This window comes from Brachyistius frenatus, unplaced genomic scaffold (assembly GCF_029030835.1).
Source record: "Brachyistius frenatus isolate BFR_SWC_R1_liver_20210118 unplaced genomic scaffold, ASM2903083v1 Contig_274, whole genome shotgun sequence".
Lineage (NCBI taxonomy): Eukaryota > Metazoa > Chordata > Actinopteri > Embiotocidae > Brachyistius > Brachyistius frenatus.
In genome coordinates this window covers 401,135-423,608 of record NW_027210873.1, presented here as the reverse complement: position 1 = coordinate 423,608, position 22,474 = coordinate 401,135, and the positions used below count along the sequence as shown (strand labels likewise).

Here is a 22,474-nt window from a genome sequence, read left to right as displayed (position 1 = left end):
AAAATAAATCATCTCCACTTCACTGCTCTGCCACATTCCTTCTACCAGGGCTTCGATTAACAGTGACGAGGATTTCGCACCGCCGAGTCAAACTTTTAATTATGGGGAAAAAAAAGAAAAGTTTTGGACGACGCCGCTGGCCGAAAATGAAGTTCACAGCTGCAAACCCGGCACGTGCCGTTTTGTTTTATGACGTGTGCCTGAAATATTGTTTTATGGTGGACCGGCAAGGGACTTTAAACTTTGTAACGAAAGCATGTGATTTTTGCCATTACCGAGCTGGGAAAAAAACAACAACAAAAAAAAAAAACAGCATTCACTGTTTATTTATTGATTACGTACTAATTTCATTTCAACAGAATAGCGACGTAATGTTACATTACATGCTGTAAAATGATATTTTCAAGCTGCCAAACATCTGCAGCTGGTGGTTGTGGCTGATTTTCACAAGTGCAGGGAAGACGCTGCTGAATTGTTGGCTTCTCGACTGACCTGTTGTCGAGTCCGTTCTCCGCGTCGGTCCGGGCGGATTCCACAGAACCCGGTTCCAGACGTGTCCGGCGGATGATCCTCTGATTGTTTCGCGCCACCAGCAGGTCAAAGTTTGTTTATTGGACACTTTTGGTTTGACAAAACTCTTTTGTTGTGTGTGTGCGCGTAGTCTGTGTGTGTATTTATTATAAAATAAGATTTTTTAATTTTTTGTATCCATCTTATATAATACTTATATCTTCTACGTATTTGTACATATATTTTGTTTCATAGCGTGCGCACTTTTGGGTTTTCTTTCCTGCTGCGACGACCGAATTCCCCCGCCGCGGGATTAATAAAGTCGAATCTAATCTGATCTTCTAACATCTTCAGCGGCGCTTGAATGCTGATAAGCACGTGTTGGCACGTTAACACACACTGCAGGAAGAAACATTTCTCCCGCGTGCAGCCGGGTGGGAGGTCATCCAAAATGTACCGGTCACGCGGACGATGACGTACAGTACGTTAAAGTGAGAATCGCGGCTCGAGGAGGAGCGCTCGTTTCGACGCGGCCGACGTCCCGAATGGGAACGCGGCAGAGTCGTCGGCGTTCGGAAGCGAGGTTTGGATAAGATTTCGATGCGATTTGGTTGCGTTGTTCGGGCAGCCGGCGTTGCGACAGCGCGACCAGTTTTAGCGAACGGAGATAAACTCGGCAGACGGGACGTTCGGTCCGTTCTCGGTAAAATAAGGAGACGCGCTCCACGTTAAACTTCGGTCAGCCCGCTCGGGTTAGGCTGAGCGTTGACTCCTTTCGACTTCAATCAGCGGGTGGGAACTTGGCTCAAAGCAGAACCGTGTACGGAGGCGATATGTACAAAGAATAAAATGCTGGGCAATTACAGTAAACTGTGGTAATTGGAACATGTTTGATGGCGGTATTAATGACTTGATGGATGATGTGTGTGTGTGTGTGTGTGTGTGTGTGTGTGTGTGTGTGTGTGTGTGTGTGTGTGTGTGTGTGCGAGGCACAGTTGACGGGTCTGCTGTCGGATTGGCTGAGATCCTTCATGAACTTCCTGGACCTTTCCCTGCACCTTGCGATCTTGTGATTTAAAAAAAAAAAAAAAAAAAAAAACCGTGTACGCCCGTATTCGGGAGCCGCACAGTTTTTGCTTCGGCGGTAAAGGCCGTCGTTGCCGAGTCGGTGAATCGCCCGGGATGATTGGAAAAATGTTCTGAGATGAAAGTTAAGTGAAGTAACGTGACTACGTCCACGTGCCAAAGCGCCCTCGAGCAAGACACTGAACCCTCAAATTGCTCCCGATGGCGTACCATACGTGTGAATGTGCTCCTGATGGCAGCACCTTGCACGGTGATCTGTCTCATTAGTGGGTGAATGGTGGGAGGGGGGGGGGGGGTACGTGTTAAAGCGCTTTGAGACCGAAAGGTGATTGTTGGGAAAAGTGACTCCGAGGCTTGGTTCAAAATCAAACACATCGGACGTTTATTCTCGCAAGACGGAGCAAATACATGCCACCCTCCAAAGAGAGGTGTCCAGCAGTGCTCCCAGATCTCCCCCGTAGGGCAGCTTTTATTGGCGATAAAGTTTTAGCTGAATTTCAGGAGCAGGACCACTCCCCCACTTCCGGTCGCACTCCCGTAAACTATCCACCCGCTCCAAACCTCGGCCTGTTATCATGTTTCATGTATCCTTCCGTCCCGCGTGGACATCTCGGGGGATCTGCAAGGCCCGGGAGCCGCAGTGGATCCTCGACTAAGCCTAAACCGCGAAACTCTCACCCCGGCTTAATCTCCCCCCCCAATCAATGAAGGTTCGCCCCCGGCCGAGGCGGGGTCCTAGCTAGTGAATACAGTGTGACAAACAGTTGACAGCCCCCCGCCCCGTTCCCTTTGTGTCTGCTTTTGTATGGTAATATTGATTAGATTTGCAGGTCACAAGATGAGGACACCTGGGAGTCGTCAATTAGATGCGGAAAGTAAAACAATAAAGGAATCACTTGAAAATAAGACAGACAACAGAAGAGACTTTTTGGAGCCACAATGCAAACAAGAGGAAGAGACAAATCTTTTTTTTTTTTTCTTCCATCAGCTATACAAGTACAGACCGTTTACCATTTACTTCCCTAGCGGGTAAACAAGTAATTGTTTACAAGTTCAAGTGAGCTGCCGGACGCTGGTTTATAATACGAGCGAATAGTCCAGCTGCGCTTTTGGTAATGATAAGTGACGTGTTTATTTATTTTTTTTTTAAGCTTTAACGCGCTGTCGGTTTAACGTCCCCGTGGGTAACACTAGTTTTCTTTGGCCTTTTTTTTTTTTTTTTTTTTTTTTAAACAGTGATGGTTTTGGATTCTCCTCAAATTTGTCCCCCTCACAAAGTAAACCTGTGATTTTTAAAAATGTCACACACACACACACACACACACACACACACACACACACACACACACACACACACACACACACACACACACACACACACACACACACACACACACACACACACACACACACACAAGGAAGCGGTTGTTTACAGTACACGATTGATGATCAGTCAGCTGATGGGATACTTTCTGTGTTACTGACGTTTGCTGTTGTGTCATGCCGCCTCCCTCTCATGGAGAAGTTACTTATTCCCTCACTGCCCTTCAGACTGCTGCTCCTCACCCCCTCCCCTCTCCTCCCCTCCCCTCACCCTCCCCTCCCATTTGTTAGGTCTACCTCCTGTTCCTTCACAGTCCGCCTCAACAGAGTGGCTGTGTGGGACTTTGTTCTTTTTTTCTTCTTCTTCTTAAGACACCGTATCTAAAAAGCATGGAGGCTCTGAGCGTGAATCTCGACTGAAGGAGTGCTTCTACTTCAACCGGGAGTTTCCGCTTTTCGTTTTATTTTATTTATTTTTTTTGGACTCCTTTTTGGGCTCAAGGTTTTTTTTTTTTTTTGGGGTGACGGAGCAGGATGGCAGCCCCGTCGCTACTTCTGTACATCGACAGGTAGGGTGACGGACATTCGTTTGCTGACGTACTTTGGCCGGTACGTGAACATTTTTGAGTGTCATTTTTCCGCGCGAGCAAGTTGCAGTGATTTGATTCACCGGTTGAATAATTGTGCTCGACAGCCTCCTCTTTTTTTGTCCTGGACTGAATACACAGTGTTCCCAGGATCGAGCGTGTTCTGCAGAGAGCCCGGAGCGCTTCTCGTTCCTGCTCGCTCATGTCTTTTTTGATGATGGGTAGGGAGAACCTCCGTCAAGCACCGGCTTGTTTGCCATTTCCACGCCAGGCGTCCTCCCTTGTTTGTTGGGACGCCTTATCGCCTTATTTGCCGACACAACCAGATTCGGGCAACGCCGAAGTTCCTCAGCGGGTTGGGAGCAGAACGCGGCGCGGAGCCTCGGCTCGGCTCGAACTGACCTCGCAAACGGAAAGCGACCTGCGCCGGTCCCCTTTTGGACCTCCGAGCCGTTCCACTTGAGCGGCCGAGCACAGCCCCCCCCCCCCCCACCCCCACCCCCGGGTGACTCGGCCATTCAGCTGTCAACGTCGAGGCACTTTCGGCCCGCGGACTGAATGCGAGTCGGCGCTCCCGCTTTGTGGATGTCTTGACGGGATGCGGGGGGGGGGGCTCCGCTTTTCGCGGAAAAATCGGAAAATCCCTCCATCACTGCTGGATGTTGCAAATGTGCACATAGATAATTCACAGGATGAGCTCAAAGTTTTTATTACTTCTATTTGTTTTGTCCCCCCCCCTCGAGCTTCCAGCCTTCATCAGCTGATGGAGTCATATTGCCAACGGTTCTCAACTTTGGTGAGAACAAATGCTGATTAAGGCTGCGAGATGAGTTTATAATCTAGTAAAAGGACTTTGAGTTTTTCACTGGTTTAGTTGGTAACTTCTCTTCAGATCAAATCCCCCCCCCCTCCTCCTCCTCCTCCCCCACCCCCATTTTCAGTTCTCCTGTTACTTCCTTGTGAACTAAAAGCTAATGTTTCCTTCTTTTCCCCTCGTTTTCTGCGGGTGGCGTCGGCTCTGATCACGGCAGATATCCTGGCGTCCAAACGACAGCTTCCTCTTCACTCGAGTGCAAAATGTTGCTCTACGAGTTTGTTGCCGCCTCGCGCATTCTTCCGTTATCTCTTCCGAGGGGAGAGAAGCTTGTTTGAAGACCCGCGGTAGATCAGACAGCGGGGAAATGTGGTCGCCACGGCGGCGGCGTGCGCACGGCACGGACGCGTTTAGAAATAAACGTATGAAATAAACGAAATGAGATAGATTTAAAAAAAATAATAATAATAATTTGTTTTGGATTAAAAAAAAATAATAGCAATAAAAGAATAAATACACAACACGCAGAGTATACACACGAAAACAAATCAAATAAAGGTAGATAAATAAATACGATGGATGGAAAGTGACAGGTGTTTGTTTGTTTGTTTCCCCGCTGAAAAAACACTTAAATATCACACTGTCGCTGCGTGTTGTTCACAATTTGCAAGAACATAAATGTTCTGGCTGCCTTTCAGCTTCTTCTATTAAACTCTTAAGTCACCCAGGGAATTATTATTATTATTATTATTATTATTATTATTATTATTATTATTATTAAACGGTTGGAGAACAGAAAGCGCGAAGTTTGTGGTAGTTTTTTTTTTTTTTTTTTTTTTCGGTCGTCACGGGAAACCGAAACGTGGCAAACGATTTCAGACCCAGTGATGTTTTCACTCGCAGTTAGCGAGGCGCGGTTCCTGTTTGTCTTGTGGTTAGTTTCATAAGCCGTCGTAGCCCGCCGGGCTCTTAAGTAGCCGATCAGGATGTTTTTGAAGGACTCTCTGCTTTTTTTAATTTTTTTAATTTTTTTTAAATATATATATATATATATATATATATATATATATCTTTACCGCCGATTATCACCGAATCTTTTTTTTTTTTTTAATTCGTTCGGTAATATCGGCACGCGGATTCATCGAATGCATTATTTCCCTTTCTCTCAGGCGAGCTTGGTTGGCTGCGAAGTCCGTCGGGCGTTGTTCGCCAATGGCCGCAAATCTGCAAGAGACTCGTGCGGTAACGCTCGCTGACCTACGATGTCACGCGTTCACACTTGTGGAGGACAGAAACGTGCAGCACGCTCCAAAAAACAAAAACAAAAAAAAAGTGTGAAACTCGCGGACATTTTACAGCCTAAACAAATATTTTCAAACGAAAGTGTCTCAGGAAGCTGCAGCTGTTTCTGAACACCAAAATAAAGCGTTTTCACTTTCACTTGTGCTGCTGGACAGAAGAATCGGTTGTGTGTGTGTGTGTGTGCGTGTGTGTGTGTGTGTGTGTGTGTGTGTGTGTGTGTGTGTGTGTGTGTGTGTGTGTGTGTGCGTGCGTGTGTGTTCAGCGAGTGTGTTAAACGGAAGCGCCCGGAAACACGTTGATTTCTGGGTCAAAAATAATTAAAAGCTGCGAGATATGTCGGCGGGTGACGTGTTGACGTGCTGAGATTTAGGTCCGGGGATTAATAGCAGTGAAGCAGAACTTCTATAAAAAGTCTCCCCCCCCTCTCCGGAGACGAACCGGCGGGGCTCGGGTCAGATCGTGCGTTTCGGACCTCGCTTCCTCCGCCAGCCGGTCGGTTTCAGAACAAAAGCTTTCCAAAGGTTTTAACGCGGCGCACGTTGCCGATTGGTCGGGCGAGAGCCCGAATTGTCTCGCAAGGGCACGAGATGAAACCGCCTCTCGACCAGATCCGGTTCAGGATCGGGGCTCTTTGATGTCCCCCCACCTCCCTCCACTCCCCCCCCCCCCCCCCCGCCGCCCTTCACGCTGCCCGTTAACGTCACCTCACACCCGTCCTTTTTTAATTATTTTTTTTATTCGACCGCTTTCATTCGCCGCTCGGCTCTTTTCAGGCCCTTTTTTTTTTTTTTTTTTTTTTTTAATTAAAGCCCCCGCTAACAGCTCGGTGACAACGCCTCGCCGGAGACAAAAGGAGAAAGGCCAGCTGGGCAAACAGGAGAGTGGACCCCGCCGACGGGAGGGAGTCCGCTCGGCAGCTCCGCGGCTCGTATTTAAATCCAGGTGGATGGATGATAAACGTGCAGCTCGGCCTCTCTTGGTGCTCGAGTGCGCAGAGGACAGCGCGGTGTTAGTTTGAAGCGAATGCAGTGAATGAAGATCAAATTGTTCGGCGAACACGGCTTTTTTTCTTCTTCTTCTTCTTCTTCACTTTTTAGCATCTGTGATCGTTGATTCTCGCTGCTCGGATGTTGTTGTTTTTTTTGCCATCCGCGTTTTGCTTTTTTAAAAAAAAACCAGCTCGCGTGATGTCACAGAGGTTGTTCGAAAGCTCTCCGGGTGACTCGTTCGCCTTTTTGCTTTATTTTAAATCCACAGATTCCTTTTATGAGCTTATCTCAGCAGTAAACTCAAGTAGTCGCAGGGTCTCACACGCACACACGCACACACACACACACACACACACACACACACACACACACACACACACACACACACACACACACACACACACACACACACACACACACACACACTCATGCAGCCCCCCCCCCTGCACATTGTTCACTGGGCCGTAATAACCTGCTTGTTTACTCTCTCAGGAGCCTGTTTGCCAGGAAGGCGAAGGAGAGTCGGCCGGTGGAGCAGAGGGATCCCGGCTGGAAGCTGTTTGGGAAAGTGCCGCCACGGGAAGGCCCCGTCAAGGACCCGAAGAAGATACAAAAGGTACAATCAGCGTTTCCTTGCAGTCGGTGAAGTTCGCGCGTGGTCAGTGTGGTCAGATGCCCCCCCCACCACCACCTCCCACCCCCGCGCGGCCTCAAACGATGACCTCGGCTCACGATTAAAAGTGGAGGTGTGGTGCAGAAGTTCAAAAGTCGGGAACTGCGTATTGGCTGGAAGTAACAGTTACCCTGCGACGCCGTCCCAGCACGCGACCGAACGATCTTCTGACTTCAGGGTTCAGTGGTTTTAAGTTGCCCTTCTCTTGACGTTCTCACCCGATAAAAGGAACCGAGTTTCTTTTTCACACAAAGCATCAGGAATCTCTTGTTTGAGATTTCGCAAAGGATTTCTTAACACTTCAGTAAGTCTTTGCCGTTTTGTTTTGAAGCGGCCGTCTCTCTGCTGACGATCAATCCATGAAAAAAATATCCCGAACATATTCCAGACCGTACGTGTTTACTGTCGGGGAAAAATAACTGCCCTCAGCATAATGCATCACGTCATTTACAATAGACGCACCTGAGGAAGCGCTCGGCGGCGGTGGACGTCGGTCCCGCAAACCGACGATGGGTCTGTTTGTTTGTTCCTCGGACTATTTGTTTGTGTCTCTTGCGTGTTTGACAACGCGGCCTTCCTGACTTCAGGAGAACAGACGACTTCGTAACCTCCGAGCAGCTGTTCTCCTCTAACTGCGCGCAAACACGACTTCGGCGGGGATCGTTGGTGCCGAGATGTTGACGAATCCAACAGGAAACGTGTAAAGGAGCAACGTAATTCTGGCATTCGTTCCACAAAGGTCGGGACGTTTTGTTCGGGGAACACTGTTGGCTCGATGTTCTTGAAAGCAAGCCACAAATGCGTAGCGCGTCATAATCGGGATATTTTAGTGGATGGTTAATTGTCACGCAAATAATTGCAATTAAGGGTTTCATTTTCTATATTACAGGTTAATAGAGCACTTTATTTAGTGGAGGAGCTATTTATTGGCATTAAATATAGGAATAAAAAGGACGTTCCCGTTTGCCTTTCAGGCTTTGTAAACAAACGTCGCGCAGGTACACGAAGGACATGGATATCGACGATAACATGCAAAAACCTTGACTGAAATAAACAAATAAATTACTGGCAATGACGGGTGGCAGTCGTCAAAGTAAACATTGTGCCGGTTTGGTCCTTCCTCTCCTCTCCCGATCATGTCATTAAAAAAAAAAAAAAAAAAAACCACCAGTCAAACCTCAAACTGTGGAAAACGTCATGGAAATAGTGAAGGAAATATATCTGAATGGAAATGATTGTGATTTAATATACAAAATGAATTGCAGTCAAGTCATGAATTATGTAATACCTGTGACAGGCTTGTGAATCAAGTTTATCCGGCCCGTCAGCTGTGCCGCGGCCTGACTCACATTTAAACCACACGAGGCCACGTTGGCTCCCACTTCAACACAATTCTTTCAGCTGCCAAATGCAATTAATTAAACACCAGTTGTCTTTTAGAATTTCAGCGTCTTTAAATCTCAGGAGGGAAAACCGGGAACACTTCAACCACTAACATTTGACATTTTGAACCCCCCCCCAGATATATAATTTATTAGATGGATATTTTGAGTTTTTTTTGGTTTTTTTTTGAGTCGTTAACTTTTAATGTTAGTTTCAAATCGGTGCTGCCGCAGTTTGCGTTTCAGGGCAGCTGTTTGTCTAAAGGTCAAACTCACGAGCAGCAAGCTTTTGGATGTAATAATGGCTTTTCAGCGGAGCTCATCACTGCACGACGGGACGTTAAAGACCGACGAGCGCAATAACATTATCACTCCTCCTCAAGGCAGATGAAGTAACCGACGGCTGTTACATCGTGACTTCGTGGAGCGGGATTTTAAAATGTTCTATTTATTGAGACGTCTCTGATTGTTTTAAGTCTCAGTTTTAGGAGAAACGTTTTTTTTTTTTTTTTAATGTACGCAAAAGTGGCAATAAAGGAAATCGTATCTAAATAGTTAGAAGACGCAGTAACTGAGTGTGATGTGTTAAAGTTCCTGAACAGCGAGAGCTCAAACACTCCCCATCAGTGACATTTACATTCGGCAGCCACGTGCTGAAAAGCAAACAAGCGCTCACTGTTTGGTTTCAGCAATTCATAGAAACACAATGAAAAGGGCAGCGTGAGCGTCGACCTCAGCCACTCAGTAGGCAGAACGTTATGGTTTGGTAGCATGTGAGAATTATTATTATTATTTTTTTTTAATGTAAATTCTAGTCGTAGCTTCTGCTCAGTAGTATGTTTGTTAGTTGCTTTGGATTTTTGAATGTTCGCACTAATAAATTAGGTGCGTCAGTTTAAGGTGAAGATGCTGAACGCAGCATCGCTACGCCACTTCCCTAAAACGTGATGCTGTTTTCAAAGACATCGCTTCGATTATCACGTCGCTATTTTTTAACAACATGTAGCTGTACCGATGTGGTTGTTTTTCAAGTCGTGCGGCTACTTTTTGAAGCCCTGTTGCGTATTTATCCACATTCACGACCGGGTAATGTAACTCCACTGGGTAGTGGGGGACTCCGCTGCGTTCCAATAGGGTCCGTATTTACCGTTTGTCCCTTACGAACGGCGCCCCCTGGTGGTATTCGCGACGTCCGGATCTCAAAATTCTCCATAAAGCTCGAGTTCACGAGTCGTGACGTGTTCGTCGACGTGATACGGAAACGGCAGAGGTCATGGAAATGCATTCTTCGTTGGATGTTTAAACTAATATATTGTCGTTTTAGTCATGTAGAGTCCACTTGGGTAACGGCCAAGGAAAATGTTGCTCTTCATCTTTTCCCTCTGTGCCTTTTCATTTCCTGTTCGCTGGCTTAAACTAGTAGCCCCCCCCCCCCCCCCCGCCGTGGCTTCACGACATTGTCCGCGTTACTGTCGCCTAGCAATAGTGTTTTTACAACTTAAGCACTTGAACGCCAGGCATACGGTGCACACAACTTCCCATGGCGTAAGAGCCAGCTCACGACTTCCATTTGAACTCGGCATGGAGTTTCACATAATTGAGGGTGGAGCTGCTCTTTGACTGACAGGCGGCTGCCGTCACTACTGGACATTTGAAAATAAAAGGTGGTTGCTCTGAAGTTGTTTTTGCAGCAGTTTCATGGTAGCCCGAGATGGACGATTAAATCATAGACGTGCAACACGAATACAATGAGCCGGTTCATGTACATGAATTGAACCTGCTACATCGTGTTAGCCGCTGATGCCTTTCTTTGTAAATATGCAAAAGAGCTCATTTTCTGTGTTGCACTCTCGGCTCAACATGGCAGACGCACACACACACACACACGGTGTGGTGCAGTGTTAAAAAATGTCAAGGTCTCTTGAGGGCACGCTGCTCGATAGCCAGCTGGTGACTGAACACTTCTAATTTCCCATTTCCATTCAGGAGGCAGACGGGGAAGCGTCTCGGGCCCAGTTAAAAAGCAGGACGGCTCTCTGCTGGTAAAATAAACCGAAAGACAAGATGGCAGCCTGTGATTAGAGCCTTGAGAAGGCCGTTGTTGGGCTTCCAAATTACCCCGCGTGTGACAGCGGGGAGGCAGCGCTCTCTGTGCATTTGACGCCTGGTTGAACGGCCCCATAATATGTGGTTGTTGCAGTGTACACGTCAGCCCTTTAACAGGTCACGCATCCGCTTTAAGTGGGAAACTTACATGTTGACTCAACTTGTAATGGTTTGAATCTAAGTGCATGTACTCACTCACTCACTCACTCACTCACTCACTCACTCACTCACTCACTCACTCACTCACTCACTCACTCACTCACTCACTCAATATCCTGAGCCCATCTCATCTGAGGTTGTTATTAGACCTGAGGAATCAGTTAACAAGGCTTGGATTTCAAGCTTTTGTCCAGCTGCTCCCGTTTTAAAGGTGGCATGACCGAGCTCGGTGTGTGTGTGTGTGTGTGTGTGTGTGTGTGTGTGTGTGTGTGTGCGTGCGCGTGTGTGTGTAATGCTTTATTCGCCTACGTCGTTGTTCAACAGACACACCGTGTGCTTTTTCCACCGGCAACTTTTCACCTTCGAGACCAAAGCTGCGAATTGAATCTAATTCACACCACTTTGCTTCGTTGGGGAGTTTGGAGACACGTCGTGTCTCAAAGGCCTCGTTACAACGTCTGGTCTGCTGCGGAGAATAATGGTTCTGTAACCTGCCGAGCCTCTTAAGTCACTTCGTGGGGGCAGCCCAGACACGTCTCAGGTGCGAGGGGCTGAAGCTGAATTCAAAGTGGGACTATATTCTCAGCAGGGGCTTTCATTTAAATGTAAAAGTCACTAAACCCCCTCCAGACTTTATTGAATGAGGGATTTTAAAGGCAGTGCAGATGTCACGGTTCAGGAAAATGTACGAAAGCTTCTGATAGCGATCCTTTGCGGCTCATAATCGGTATTTTGACACGAGTAGGCTGCAGGACTCACAAATGATTCAATCAATAACAAGCAAAGTATTCAGATCAACAACAGCTGTAACAAATTGCTTGGTGACATCTTAACTTGAGTTCAGTAACCAACCACAACAGCCCTGCAAGATTACTATCAGTAGGTGCATCCACTGTATGGTGACACGCAGCTTACTAGCTAGTGAGGCAGCAGATAGAGAGACAGATAGATACTTTATTAATCCCTCAAAGGGATTTTTTTTTTTCTCGCTACAGCAGCATATGCAGGGCAAAGCAATAAAAATGACAAATAAGGCGCACACGGCGGCGGGCGGTACAAACCCCGGCAGTGTGAACCTGTGGGCGGCCATGCCGCGCAGATGACCTCACACATTTATAAATGTGAGTAAAAAGCAAAATAAGAGAGAGACATCTAAAAGTCACGTCGGAGGTGGAAATGAATTACTCATGGTTCCAGTTTGTCATTTACAGTCACGTATTTGAGTGCATACTTATAGATTCTGTTAAACATGTTCAAATTCTATTTAGGGTTCAAGCCCCAGTGGCAGAACCCCGTTGTATTGGCTTTGGTTTATTATTATTATTATTATTATTATTATTAGTGTACTTTGTGTTCTGCCGTGGCTCAAATTGCGGTGGGCTAGAATGAGCAGGAAACATGAACATGCCACATTATCCACAATATCTACACTTAAAGATATCTTTAACATTCCCAAAACATCCATCAGGAACATGGCTTTAAAGCACTCCCTCAAACAAGTAAGAAACACTATTACATCTCAAATCAGGTTACATCAGCGTTCTAATGCAAAAACCTACATGGATTTGCCAAATCATCCATAAGGTCCAAATACACGGAGACGTTTAACGGTTATAAATTGCAAAGTTATCAAATATAATTTCACGGTTTACGGTGTTGTCGTATCACCCAAAGAGCGGTCACACTATTTAACAGAAGAAAACCTCCTGGACTGTTACGTCTTAGAAAGGTTACGCAAATAAAATACAAGCTGAACATCACCGACGAGTCAAGATTCTAAACCATCACATCCACGTATGGTGATGATGCCTGGATAGGAAGGGGACGATATGAAAATGATCCCGGAGCACCAGATGTACAACGCGTAACCTTTAAGCTGCAGCTGCTCACTCAGTCCTGACTGGATTAAGAGAGCAGAGGGGCTGAGTGGCTGAAACCTGATCTATTACTCTGGGGTTGATTGAGAAGGACTGCCAGGGCTCAGTGGAGCTCAGAGCTCCTGTCGGCGCAGCGACGGTGACTTAACAACACACGGCGGTGCTGATTCGCTCACACACACACACACACACACACACATGCACGCACACATGCAGCAGCAGCAGCAATAGACCTGATGCAGAGTGGATCGGCGTAGCGTCACTGCAGAGAGAGCGAGGAGGAGGGGGAGGGAGGTAAAAAAAAAAAAAAGGAGGGGTGGGGGTGGGGAGGAGAGCAGGGTGTCATGCTGCTGCTGCTGCTGCATCCTTTGCAATGCGGGGTGTGTCCGTCCGTCGGCAGCTTGACTGTCCCTCTGCCCTCCTTTTTCGCCTCCCGGGTGTCCCGTTGCCAGGAGTGAACCTCGCCGGGGCAGCAGCCATGACGCGAGGCTAAGGGTTTTTGGAAACGGAACCCACCCCCTCTACCCGCCCTCCCTCCGTCCCTCCTCCCCTCCCCCCACCCGCCCACCGACCCACCGGAGGACTGGCCCGTCTGTGCGGAACCGCAGCAGCGTTCATGGTGAGTGAGCAGCTGCGCCGCGAGGACAGGCGGCGGCGGCCCGAGCGCGGCGAGCCGCTGTGTGCGTCTCTCTCTCCTCGACCGGCAGAGTCGGAGGGCAGCGGAGGAAGAGGACGGCTCGGGTTTCGCACAATTGGCCTGTTTTGAGGCTCGTGGGGAGCCGGGTGATGATTGTCAGGATGACTGTGTGGAAAGATGAGGGGAAAAAAACAAAACAAAAAAAAAATGTCTGGTTTTCAGGATGCGGTGATGGACTGATTAATGGCCAGCCCGGAGATGAGCCTTCATCATAGCACAACAAAAGCACGTGTAGCAGTGTGACAGTGAGACAGTGTGACAGTGTGACAGTGTGGTCTCTTTTTTCTATTTTGGCTTTTTGAAGCGTGTCGGGGGGGATTTCCTCCCGCTGCTGATTGAAGTTAATGAAAGTCATCCCGACAGCTAAATCAGCTGCGCTCTTCTTTATTTCGTCATTCCAGCAGAACGCGGTCAGATATAAAAGTACTGGAATATATCCACGTTTGACGCTGGTGTTTTTGTTTTTGTTTTGTTCCCGTCCGTCAGGGTATTGCACTTTTTTCCTTCACTTTGTGTTAAAGCTTGCATATAGCTTATATAAAGCTATATATATATATATATATATATATATATACATTACTGTGAAAAGAACTTGCACTCCACTTTATGCGGATTAATAATGGCGATCATAATTTTAAACGTAAAAGAATGTAGATCTATTGCTTCATCATACTTGATAAATACAGTATTGACACAAATTACCAATGTAGCCTATACTTTTTTCCCCCCGCAAGATAATAAATAAGTTAAATAGTCCCATCAGCAGTTTTGGGAAATGTAGGAGGAAAGTCCCACGGTGTAACTTTTTTCTCCGACCCGCATTCGGAAATCAAACGGTCCGAATACTTTCAGAGATGACGCAAAGGCGACCGAGCGCAATATATATATATATATATATATATATATATATTTGCCTTGAACTAACTCGGCAGAATGAGCATCTTCGCTTGAAGATACTCGGCACTTTTTTGGTTCCCGTTTACGTCGTAGCGCAGATAAACCGGACGTGCGCGTCACAAGCGATAGCAAAGCAAGTATTGTGCCTGTATAAAACTCCAGGGACTCGCAAGCAGCAGGTTTAAAAACGGCAAACCACAGAAGGTAGGTGGTGGAGTCCCGTCGGCCGTCTCCCCCCCCTTCGGGGTCCTCCTGATTCCCTCGACTCCGTCACAGGCTCGCGCGGTGACTGGAATGACGTATCTGTGATGTCATCGGAGCAAACGATGCCTCAGGGCCGCGGAGGAAGTTTTATTTCTCTCCGAGTAGTTCTCCCACGACTGGTGAACTTCGGACCTGACGTGCGAAATCAGTAGAAGAGCTTTACGGTCGTCTTTATTGCAGAATGTTGGTATTTTAAAAAAAAAATTTTCCCTTGTTATCAGTTTAATGTATTTATTTATTTAAAAAATAAATAAATCAATGGAATTCTGATGGAATCTGGATGGTACATGAAAAACATTGATCGACTACCAACCCCACATCAAGCCGTATGACCCTCCCTCCCTTCGCTCTGGTGCTGTCGGGGGTTTTGCCTTCGGCAGCTTCCAGTGGAAAAGCTGCGAGTCGGAGCAGTTTGGCATTTAGCGAAATCAGGCTAAGCCCCCCCCCCCCCCCCCGCGCCGTGGCTATTAATCTCTCGGCTTACATTATTAAGAAAAGCAGGGGTGTTTCCACGAAGAAAGCGACGCGGTGGAAAAATTCCATGGCAACGCGGGAGGAGAGATTTATAACCATTTGTTTTAGCAACCTCTCGACAGTCTGCTCGCGTGTCAGACTTTTGTCGGCCCTCGTATTTGTGACGAGCTGTAAATGAGTAAAAGAAACCTCTTGACGGCGTCTTCGCAGCGCTGCTTCTGTGCACCCGCAGCTAAGTGTCCGTCGGAGGCCATTAGCAGCCGGATGAACGCCGGCCAGCCTTTTGTCCGCGCAGCCAGGCCCTCGAGAGAACTCTCGCACCACTACCAGGAAATTGGAGAACTTCGCTGAAAGCCACAATGACAAAGCAAGGTTGCCCCGGCGGCAGGTTATCGTGGGACGCAGTAGACGCAAGCCGCTGTGCTACGTGCGGACAGGAGGTTTCTTCAGTTTCCCCGTGTTAAATCTTCTGTGAAGCGCGTAACATAACACGAGCGTCTTTTCCGACCCGTCTGTGCTCCCGAGTTAGGCAGGTTTTGTGTTTCGCACCGGAAGCCGGCCATTTATGAAAACGTAACGGTATACCGTCCCATGAAACCCCCGTCAACATTGGAGCTGCGCGAGTTCATCAGTCGTACGCTCCTGTTTCTCGAGATGAAACTCGGCGCGTCCTCCGCACGTATCGGCGGACGAGTGTGAAAGCCCGACTCGCAACGCGGGGCAACTTTGCAAATTTCGGTCGTTAGGACTCAAGCGCATCCGATCCGGTTGGAACGGCGCACCGCGGCCCCGGAAAAGGGAAGGCCGGCTCGGGGAGGAGAGTTTTATTACCGATTCCGCAGCCCGGCCGAAGTGTGCAACGCACCCGGGGAGATACGGCGTCGGGTGTCACGTTTGGCCTCGCCGAGGTGTGAACGCGTGCACAGTGAGTTGCGCAAGTACGGAAGAGATCAGCGACGGTCTTGGATGACGCAAACACAGGATCGGTTAGTTACCTCACTTAACCAAGTCACGTACATAACGCGACGGGTTTAACTTGCTGGGTAACTTACGTGACCTACGGTACGCTGCGTATCTAAAATGTGACGCTGACACGACGTCATCTGGTGGATTTGGCAGGTGCGTTACGCGATCTGGCGTGACACCGAGTTGGGTTGTACGAGGTCACCAGTGGACACTGGTTAGATTTTAGGGTTCACAAGCCAGAGAGGTTGGAAACCTCTTTCTGTAGAGCTCCAATTGGTGGTGGGAATGGAGGGCCACATCATTATAATTCATCGTATTAAAATCTAGACCCACAATCCGGATGCACGGATACAGCTGGTTACCACGGACTGAACTGCCTCTGCAGAGCCGAAGTCCCAAAAAGCTGGCGCCGAATGAAATCTCAGGTCAGGATACAGTTTTAAAAAAAAATACTTTCTGGTTCTTTCTTTGGCACAACATCTGTCCAGGATCCTGTATGATAAAAAATTAAAAAAAAAAAAAATCGGAGCCGGTACTAACAGTAAACGGAGCTCCACGAGGAAGTCACTGAAGTAATAATTCACCATCTGTTTTCTAGCTGCTCGCTTCGAACTCACTTCTCCGCTAAAATGCTGACTCACCAGCAGAACGGGTCGGGCAGCAGAGGGCTGTACACTAATGTGGTTAGGCTTTGCTCTATTGTCTCCGCTGGTGCGCCGTCAATCGTTTTGATTTCTTTTATGACCGGGCTCGTTTTTGGTATGTCTCAACCTCACGCACTTGTGACACTCTTACATCACCGACTCCTTTTATATTTTTTTTTTGCCCGCATTTGTCTCCTCCTGTTGCCACGGCGTCGCGCATGTCCTTCCTTGCGTTTCACCTTGCTGGTCGTACCTGCATTGCTGCTGTAAAGATGCCAGGTCCCCCCCCTCCACCCTCCACCCCCCTCCCTCTCTCCGCAGTATCCATCCATTCCCAGGGCTCTGGCTAACCTTTTCTGTTGACCAGTAGCTGTTTCCCTGAGTACACACCGGCCTCAGTAAAGCAAACAGCAGCTCATGCCCGTTACCTTTTTCATTAACGCGCACCGCCAGTGACTCCAGACATGAAAGAAGACGGTGTTTGGTTGTGTGTGTTTGACTATTACTGCTCAATATTATTAGTCATTAACACGACACTGCAGAGGCAAGGACGTTCGACGAGGGAATAAAAACGAAGCGGGGTGTAAACAAGCCTTCAGGTTTATCGAACTCGGCGGGAAGAGATAAGGAAGGCAAACGGTAAAACAATTACACAAACTGTCTCGGTCGAGTGGCGAGCAACAGTGACGGTTGGTCATTGAACGACCCTTATGAAGCGCCGGAGGTCACACTTTGGCCGGCGCCACCTTGCTGGTTCTGAGCCGTAACCCGACTGCACCACAGGCCTGTCAGTCAAACCGACAGCCCCTCCCCCACAAAACTCTTTTTTTTTTTTTTTTTTTTAAGCTTATTTTATGTATAATGACGGGATTATTTTCAGATGGGCCGCCAGAAAACTAAAAGGGAGTGACTTTAGCTAACGACACTGAACGAACTCGCGGAGAAATTTGATTGACTTTGAATTTTATGAGAAGTGGAATAGGAGTCTTATTAGCTTTTTGGAGCCAACCTCTAGTGGCACTCGGTGGTATTGCAGCACCGCCTCGATTTTTCAGACCGAGGAAACTACAACCACTTTCAAATACAGTCGATGGTTGTAGTTTACAGATAAGAGTCCAGGTCGTGGCTCCGGTGGTGGAGCGGTTTGCCCCTTTACTGTGAGGTTGGCGGTTCAATGCCCTGTTCTTTCTGTCCTCGTGCTAAGGTGTCCTCAGGCAACACACTGAACCTGAAGTGCCTCCCGTCGCCCCTTGGTGTGCGAAACATTGTGAAGTGCCCAGATTAAAAAGGTGCTGTTGTAAGTGCAGACCATTTAACTTGCATGTAGTGTTCTCGTGCATTGAGAGATTATATTCACTCGTTTCCTCCGGACAAAAATATGTCTATTATCTGTCTGCCGAGTCCTCCACCGTGTCCACCAGCCAGTCTCCAGCCGTGTCGGTGCGCTGCTCAGGGCCGGGGAAGTCGGGAAGTACTGAGCTGCAGATTCGGTGATCATTTCTCATTCGTAGTGACTGTTTTCATATTGGCGTGGTTAGATGTTAAGGGTGTGTGCCCATAAAAGCTCATTGGGGCCGCGCACGTAAACCGTGGGATATACAAATAGACTTGACTGCCTTCATTTTAAGCACTACCAATGTCATAAAGTGCACAGTTTCCACAATAAAAATGTCGGGGTCTGTTTACCGAAGCGGCTTAGCTTTAATGACGTGGACGCTTACTCGCTCACGAAGGAGCTTCCAAGCATAGTCTTTTTTTATTATTCGCGTCGTCTCGAAGCCGACGTGGCCAAAACTGCAGCGTGGTGATGGTGTTCGACGAGACGAGGGGGAGCGAGGGGGAGCGAGAGGGAGGCAGACGGATGCACAGCAGCGAGGGGGAGGGAGTGCAGAGGAGAAGCAAAGCAGGAGGAAGTCGTGACGGGTCGCTGCATTCTCCCCTCGGACCGTCCCCAGTGCAGTCTTGTCCATCAATCCCCTCTTTTCTCCAGCAGCCGCGGAGGAGCCGTTGCGTTTCCCCCGCCGAGACGAACGTGGCCACCAGTCGCCCGTGGCAACCTCGGAACGAGGCCCGAGCAGATCGGATCGCAACGCCGCCCCGTGCTTTTGCTGACCACTTGCGATCCGATCCGGCCCCCCGGGGCCGGATACGTCTGGATTATTGATGGAGCCAAATGGAAACGGGGTCGTTGCCTCCTGCTTCATCGTGTACTGTTGGAGCAGCCTTTAACCAATCAGCACCGAACGGCGTGCGCGTAAACATCCTGCCCCCCTCCGCCCCCCCATTGAAGTCAAAATTCAATAGAATTGAATTACTTTTAATTTCCCCTGAAGGCCGGTGGAAGCTGGGCTGTGTTACGACAGACAGCAACACAAAGACCCATCGATACCACGGGCTGTATCGCGGCAGTCACGCGTGCACACACGCTCCTATTGAAGGAATGGATTTCTCTGCCTCGTGTGCTGATCAGTGCGAACGTCCCAGTGGCAGCGCAGTGTTACGCTGATTGCTTGCGGACCTCAGCCTGCATTATTAACCAGCGCAATGCACACTGGAGGCTATTTTGGACACACAATGGTGTGTGTGTGTGTGTTTCAGTTCAGGCAAGACCTTCAGAAGATCTTGCAATGTCTTGCTAGTTAATTAGGAAGCTACTGCAAATGGGACAAGTGCAATATGAGCAGGCGCGCACACACACACACACACACACACACACACACACACACACACACACACACACACACACACACACACACACACACACACACACTACCTTTTAAGTCAGCGGCTGATAGGTGACCATGTGTTAACTGCTCTGCGGCCTTAGCTGTAACACACCGACTGTCACATGACCTGCCCCTTCTCTCGGCTCTGTATCACGCTCCCAGCGGCCAGCTGGCAAATGTTCAGAAGCCCGAAAAGGGCATCGTCACGAGGTTGTCGTGACATTTCCAAGTGTTTCTGGTTGACTTTACGTACACTTTATTTGTCCTCTCGTTTTACCGTTTCCTTTGTTTGTTTGTTTTTGTGGGGTTTTTTTCTCTCTCTTTTTCTCGCCTCCATTAAACCCTAACAGTGGTGTGACCCTCAATGCTCCCTGACCGTTACCACGTGTTCCCCCCCCTCTAGTCTCGCCACGCTCGGACGCGGCGCACCGGCAGCAATGTGACACCGTAGTCCGTTCAAAACTGGACTTGCGAGCCGGCTCCCCTTGTAACACTGTTGTCTTCTCGTCGTCAGGAATATGAAACAAAGAGCGGCAGAGCTGGACCTGGCAACCCGACGTCCCCCAGGCACGGTGTGAGAAAGAACCTGGACTTTGAGCCGCTCTCCACCACCGCGCTGATACTGGAGGACAGACCCGCGTATGTAAACACCCTCATGCTCCATCCCTCCCTCACCGCCGGGCGGACTTTCCCCCGTCTGGGGGCACTTTAAAGTCACACCCGTTTGTCTTTGCGTCTCCGTCTTTCTCGCGGTCCCCCCCCACCCCCCCGCCCCCTTTCCCTCTTCCCCCCCGCCGGGTCATTTAGACTGCGTTCGGCGTCGTTCCAGCTCTCGCCCGGGCGTCCCCCGTTTGCATCGGTGTGGACGGCGAAAGAGAAGTGCCGCCGAACGTTTGATGGCGGCTCTCCGAGCCCGACGCCTACACACACACACACACACACACACACACACACACACACACACACACACACACACACACACACACACACACACACACACACACACCCCTCCCAGGCTGGTTGTTAGCCCCTTTTGTATTTCGCGAGGGTACGAACACGCTGAAAAACATGACGAGTGAAAACAATGGTAGGAAGTTTGTTTCCAGCACCGTGACTAGCACAGCTGCGTACTCGGCTGCTGCTCCTTTTGCTGCACAACAACCTCCCAGCGGTTTCTACGTTTCCGTCTTCAGTTCCAACGCGAGTAAATGTGTCTTAAAGTTATTTATTTATTTTTTCTTCCTCTTGACAAATTCTGTCACAAGATCCCTCGCATGCCAGTTCAGACCAAAAGATTTGCAACAAGATGACTTTAAACTTTGAACCGGTTCACACCAGCAACTCCACGAGACCATCTCACATCTCCATAGCAACAGCTCCCTACTTCTGTTTGAACCTCCGGCATTTCAGACTTATTGTTTGCTGTATATAATGTTTACCATCTTAAAAATGGGAGCGAGGTTAGTGATCGCGAGCTATTTGCAACATTGGCACTTTTAGAAGTGATGAAACGAGTAAAAACAACATGACACAAGAGTTCTCTCCTGTTCTGATATCCTGAAGCAGTTGTGTTCTCCAGAGGAGCCTTCGAGGTGTCTTCTCTAATAAGCAGACGAAACGCGATCTATTGTACCTCGCCTTCCGGAAAACTGCAGTCGAGTCGACGGGCTGAATCGCAGGAGGCGCCGTCAGCCGACCCGAGACCTGCTGACACCTTTTCCTCTGCAGCTTTCTGATTCGGTCGAGTCTTGTTGTGAATCTTTTCGGTCCGAGCCGGGCTCCGGTAGCTGCTCTGGGGCTTTTAATCGTATAACACGAATCTTCGTCAGCACGGTTGAACCATTTTTTTTTGTTTTTTGTTTTTTGTTTTCCTCATTTCTGTTAGGGATGCGATGTGATATTTGGAAACGGCTTGTTTTCAGAGGGAACTTTTAATGCCCAGCGTCGTAACAAACGCGAACCGGATTGGTCAGTTGGATATTAATAGCCAATCAAAGGTTGACGTACTTAACGTGGTTTTGAAAGTAGAAATTTGAACAAGGACACAATTTACGATGACTTAAGTGCTGCCTTATGTTGATCACGACAAGGCAGAAATATCGAACCAACAGCGCGTCGCTCGTGCCGCGTCACGCCGGGCGTCGAATTCACTCCGTGAGCAGACCAGCGACACGAAGGCCTCCCCGTCCCCGCTCCTCTTTGTTCACCGCATGCTTCCACGCCATGAATAATGCACGTTGAGCTCAGAGAGCACGTAGCGGCTAACCCGTTTTCTCCGTGTGCGACGGCAATGCGGGTTCCAGCAATCTGCCCGCCAAGCCGGCCGAGGAGGCACAGAAGCACCGACAGCAGTATGAAGAGATGGTGGCCCAGGCCAAGAAGAGAGGTGAGCTCATCCTCCACGAACCTGCTTGAAAGGTTCCCCCACCTTTCTGTAAAACGTTGCACATCACGGCATTAAAAAAAAAAAAAAAAAAAAAAAAGGAAAAAAAAAGACTCCTATCTCCTTTCAGCCTGCCGTCCTCTCCCCTCTTTCCGTTTGCCCCCGTTTTTGTCATCACCCTCGTCTTTTCTGTAGAGTTGAAGGAAGCCCAGAAGAGGAAGAAGCAGCTGGAGGATCGATGCAAACTCGAGGAGAGCATCGGCTCCGCTGCCCAGACCTGGAACCAGGACATCTTACCGAACTGGAGCACCGTGTGAGTACCAAGACTCGGTTTCTACTCGTGATACCCGGTGTTCTCCAGACAACACTTTTATTTTCAAGACGTTGTTTGACTTGCACGTAGATCCTTCGCACGCAGAAGGGATTTCTCCCATACAACCACCGGTGACACTTTCAAAGCGCTTCAAACGAACGACGGTTATTTCATTTAATCTCTTCTGAACACACACAGAAATAAAAGGATGAGAGAAGTGCCGTCATTAGTCTGTAAATCAGTGTTTGGTTTAAAAAAACAAAACAACAAAAAAAACGTTTTGGATTATGAACTGTTAAACT

General features: G+C 48.4%; 1 protein-coding gene across 3 annotated transcripts in view; it reads left to right on the top strand.

Annotated features, from left to right (window-relative positions):
• Positions 1-22,474, top strand: part of tbc1d14 (TBC1 domain family, member 14) — a 39,141-nt gene that overhangs the window by 5,487 nt on the left and 11,180 nt on the right. For 2 of the 3 annotated variants that reach the window (XM_069721847.1, XM_069721846.1), the window contains exons 3-6: positions 7,104-7,227; positions 19,991-20,115; positions 21,780-21,862; positions 22,055-22,172. In XM_069721847.1, the coding sequence (XP_069577948.1) occupies positions 7,104-7,227; positions 19,991-20,115; positions 21,780-21,862; positions 22,055-22,172 (450 nt within the window). Of the gene's footprint in view, positions 1-3,423; positions 3,489-7,103; positions 7,228-19,990; positions 20,116-21,779; positions 21,863-22,054; positions 22,173-22,474 lie in introns of those variants that run through there. The other variant, XM_069721848.1, reaches the window with a different exon arrangement.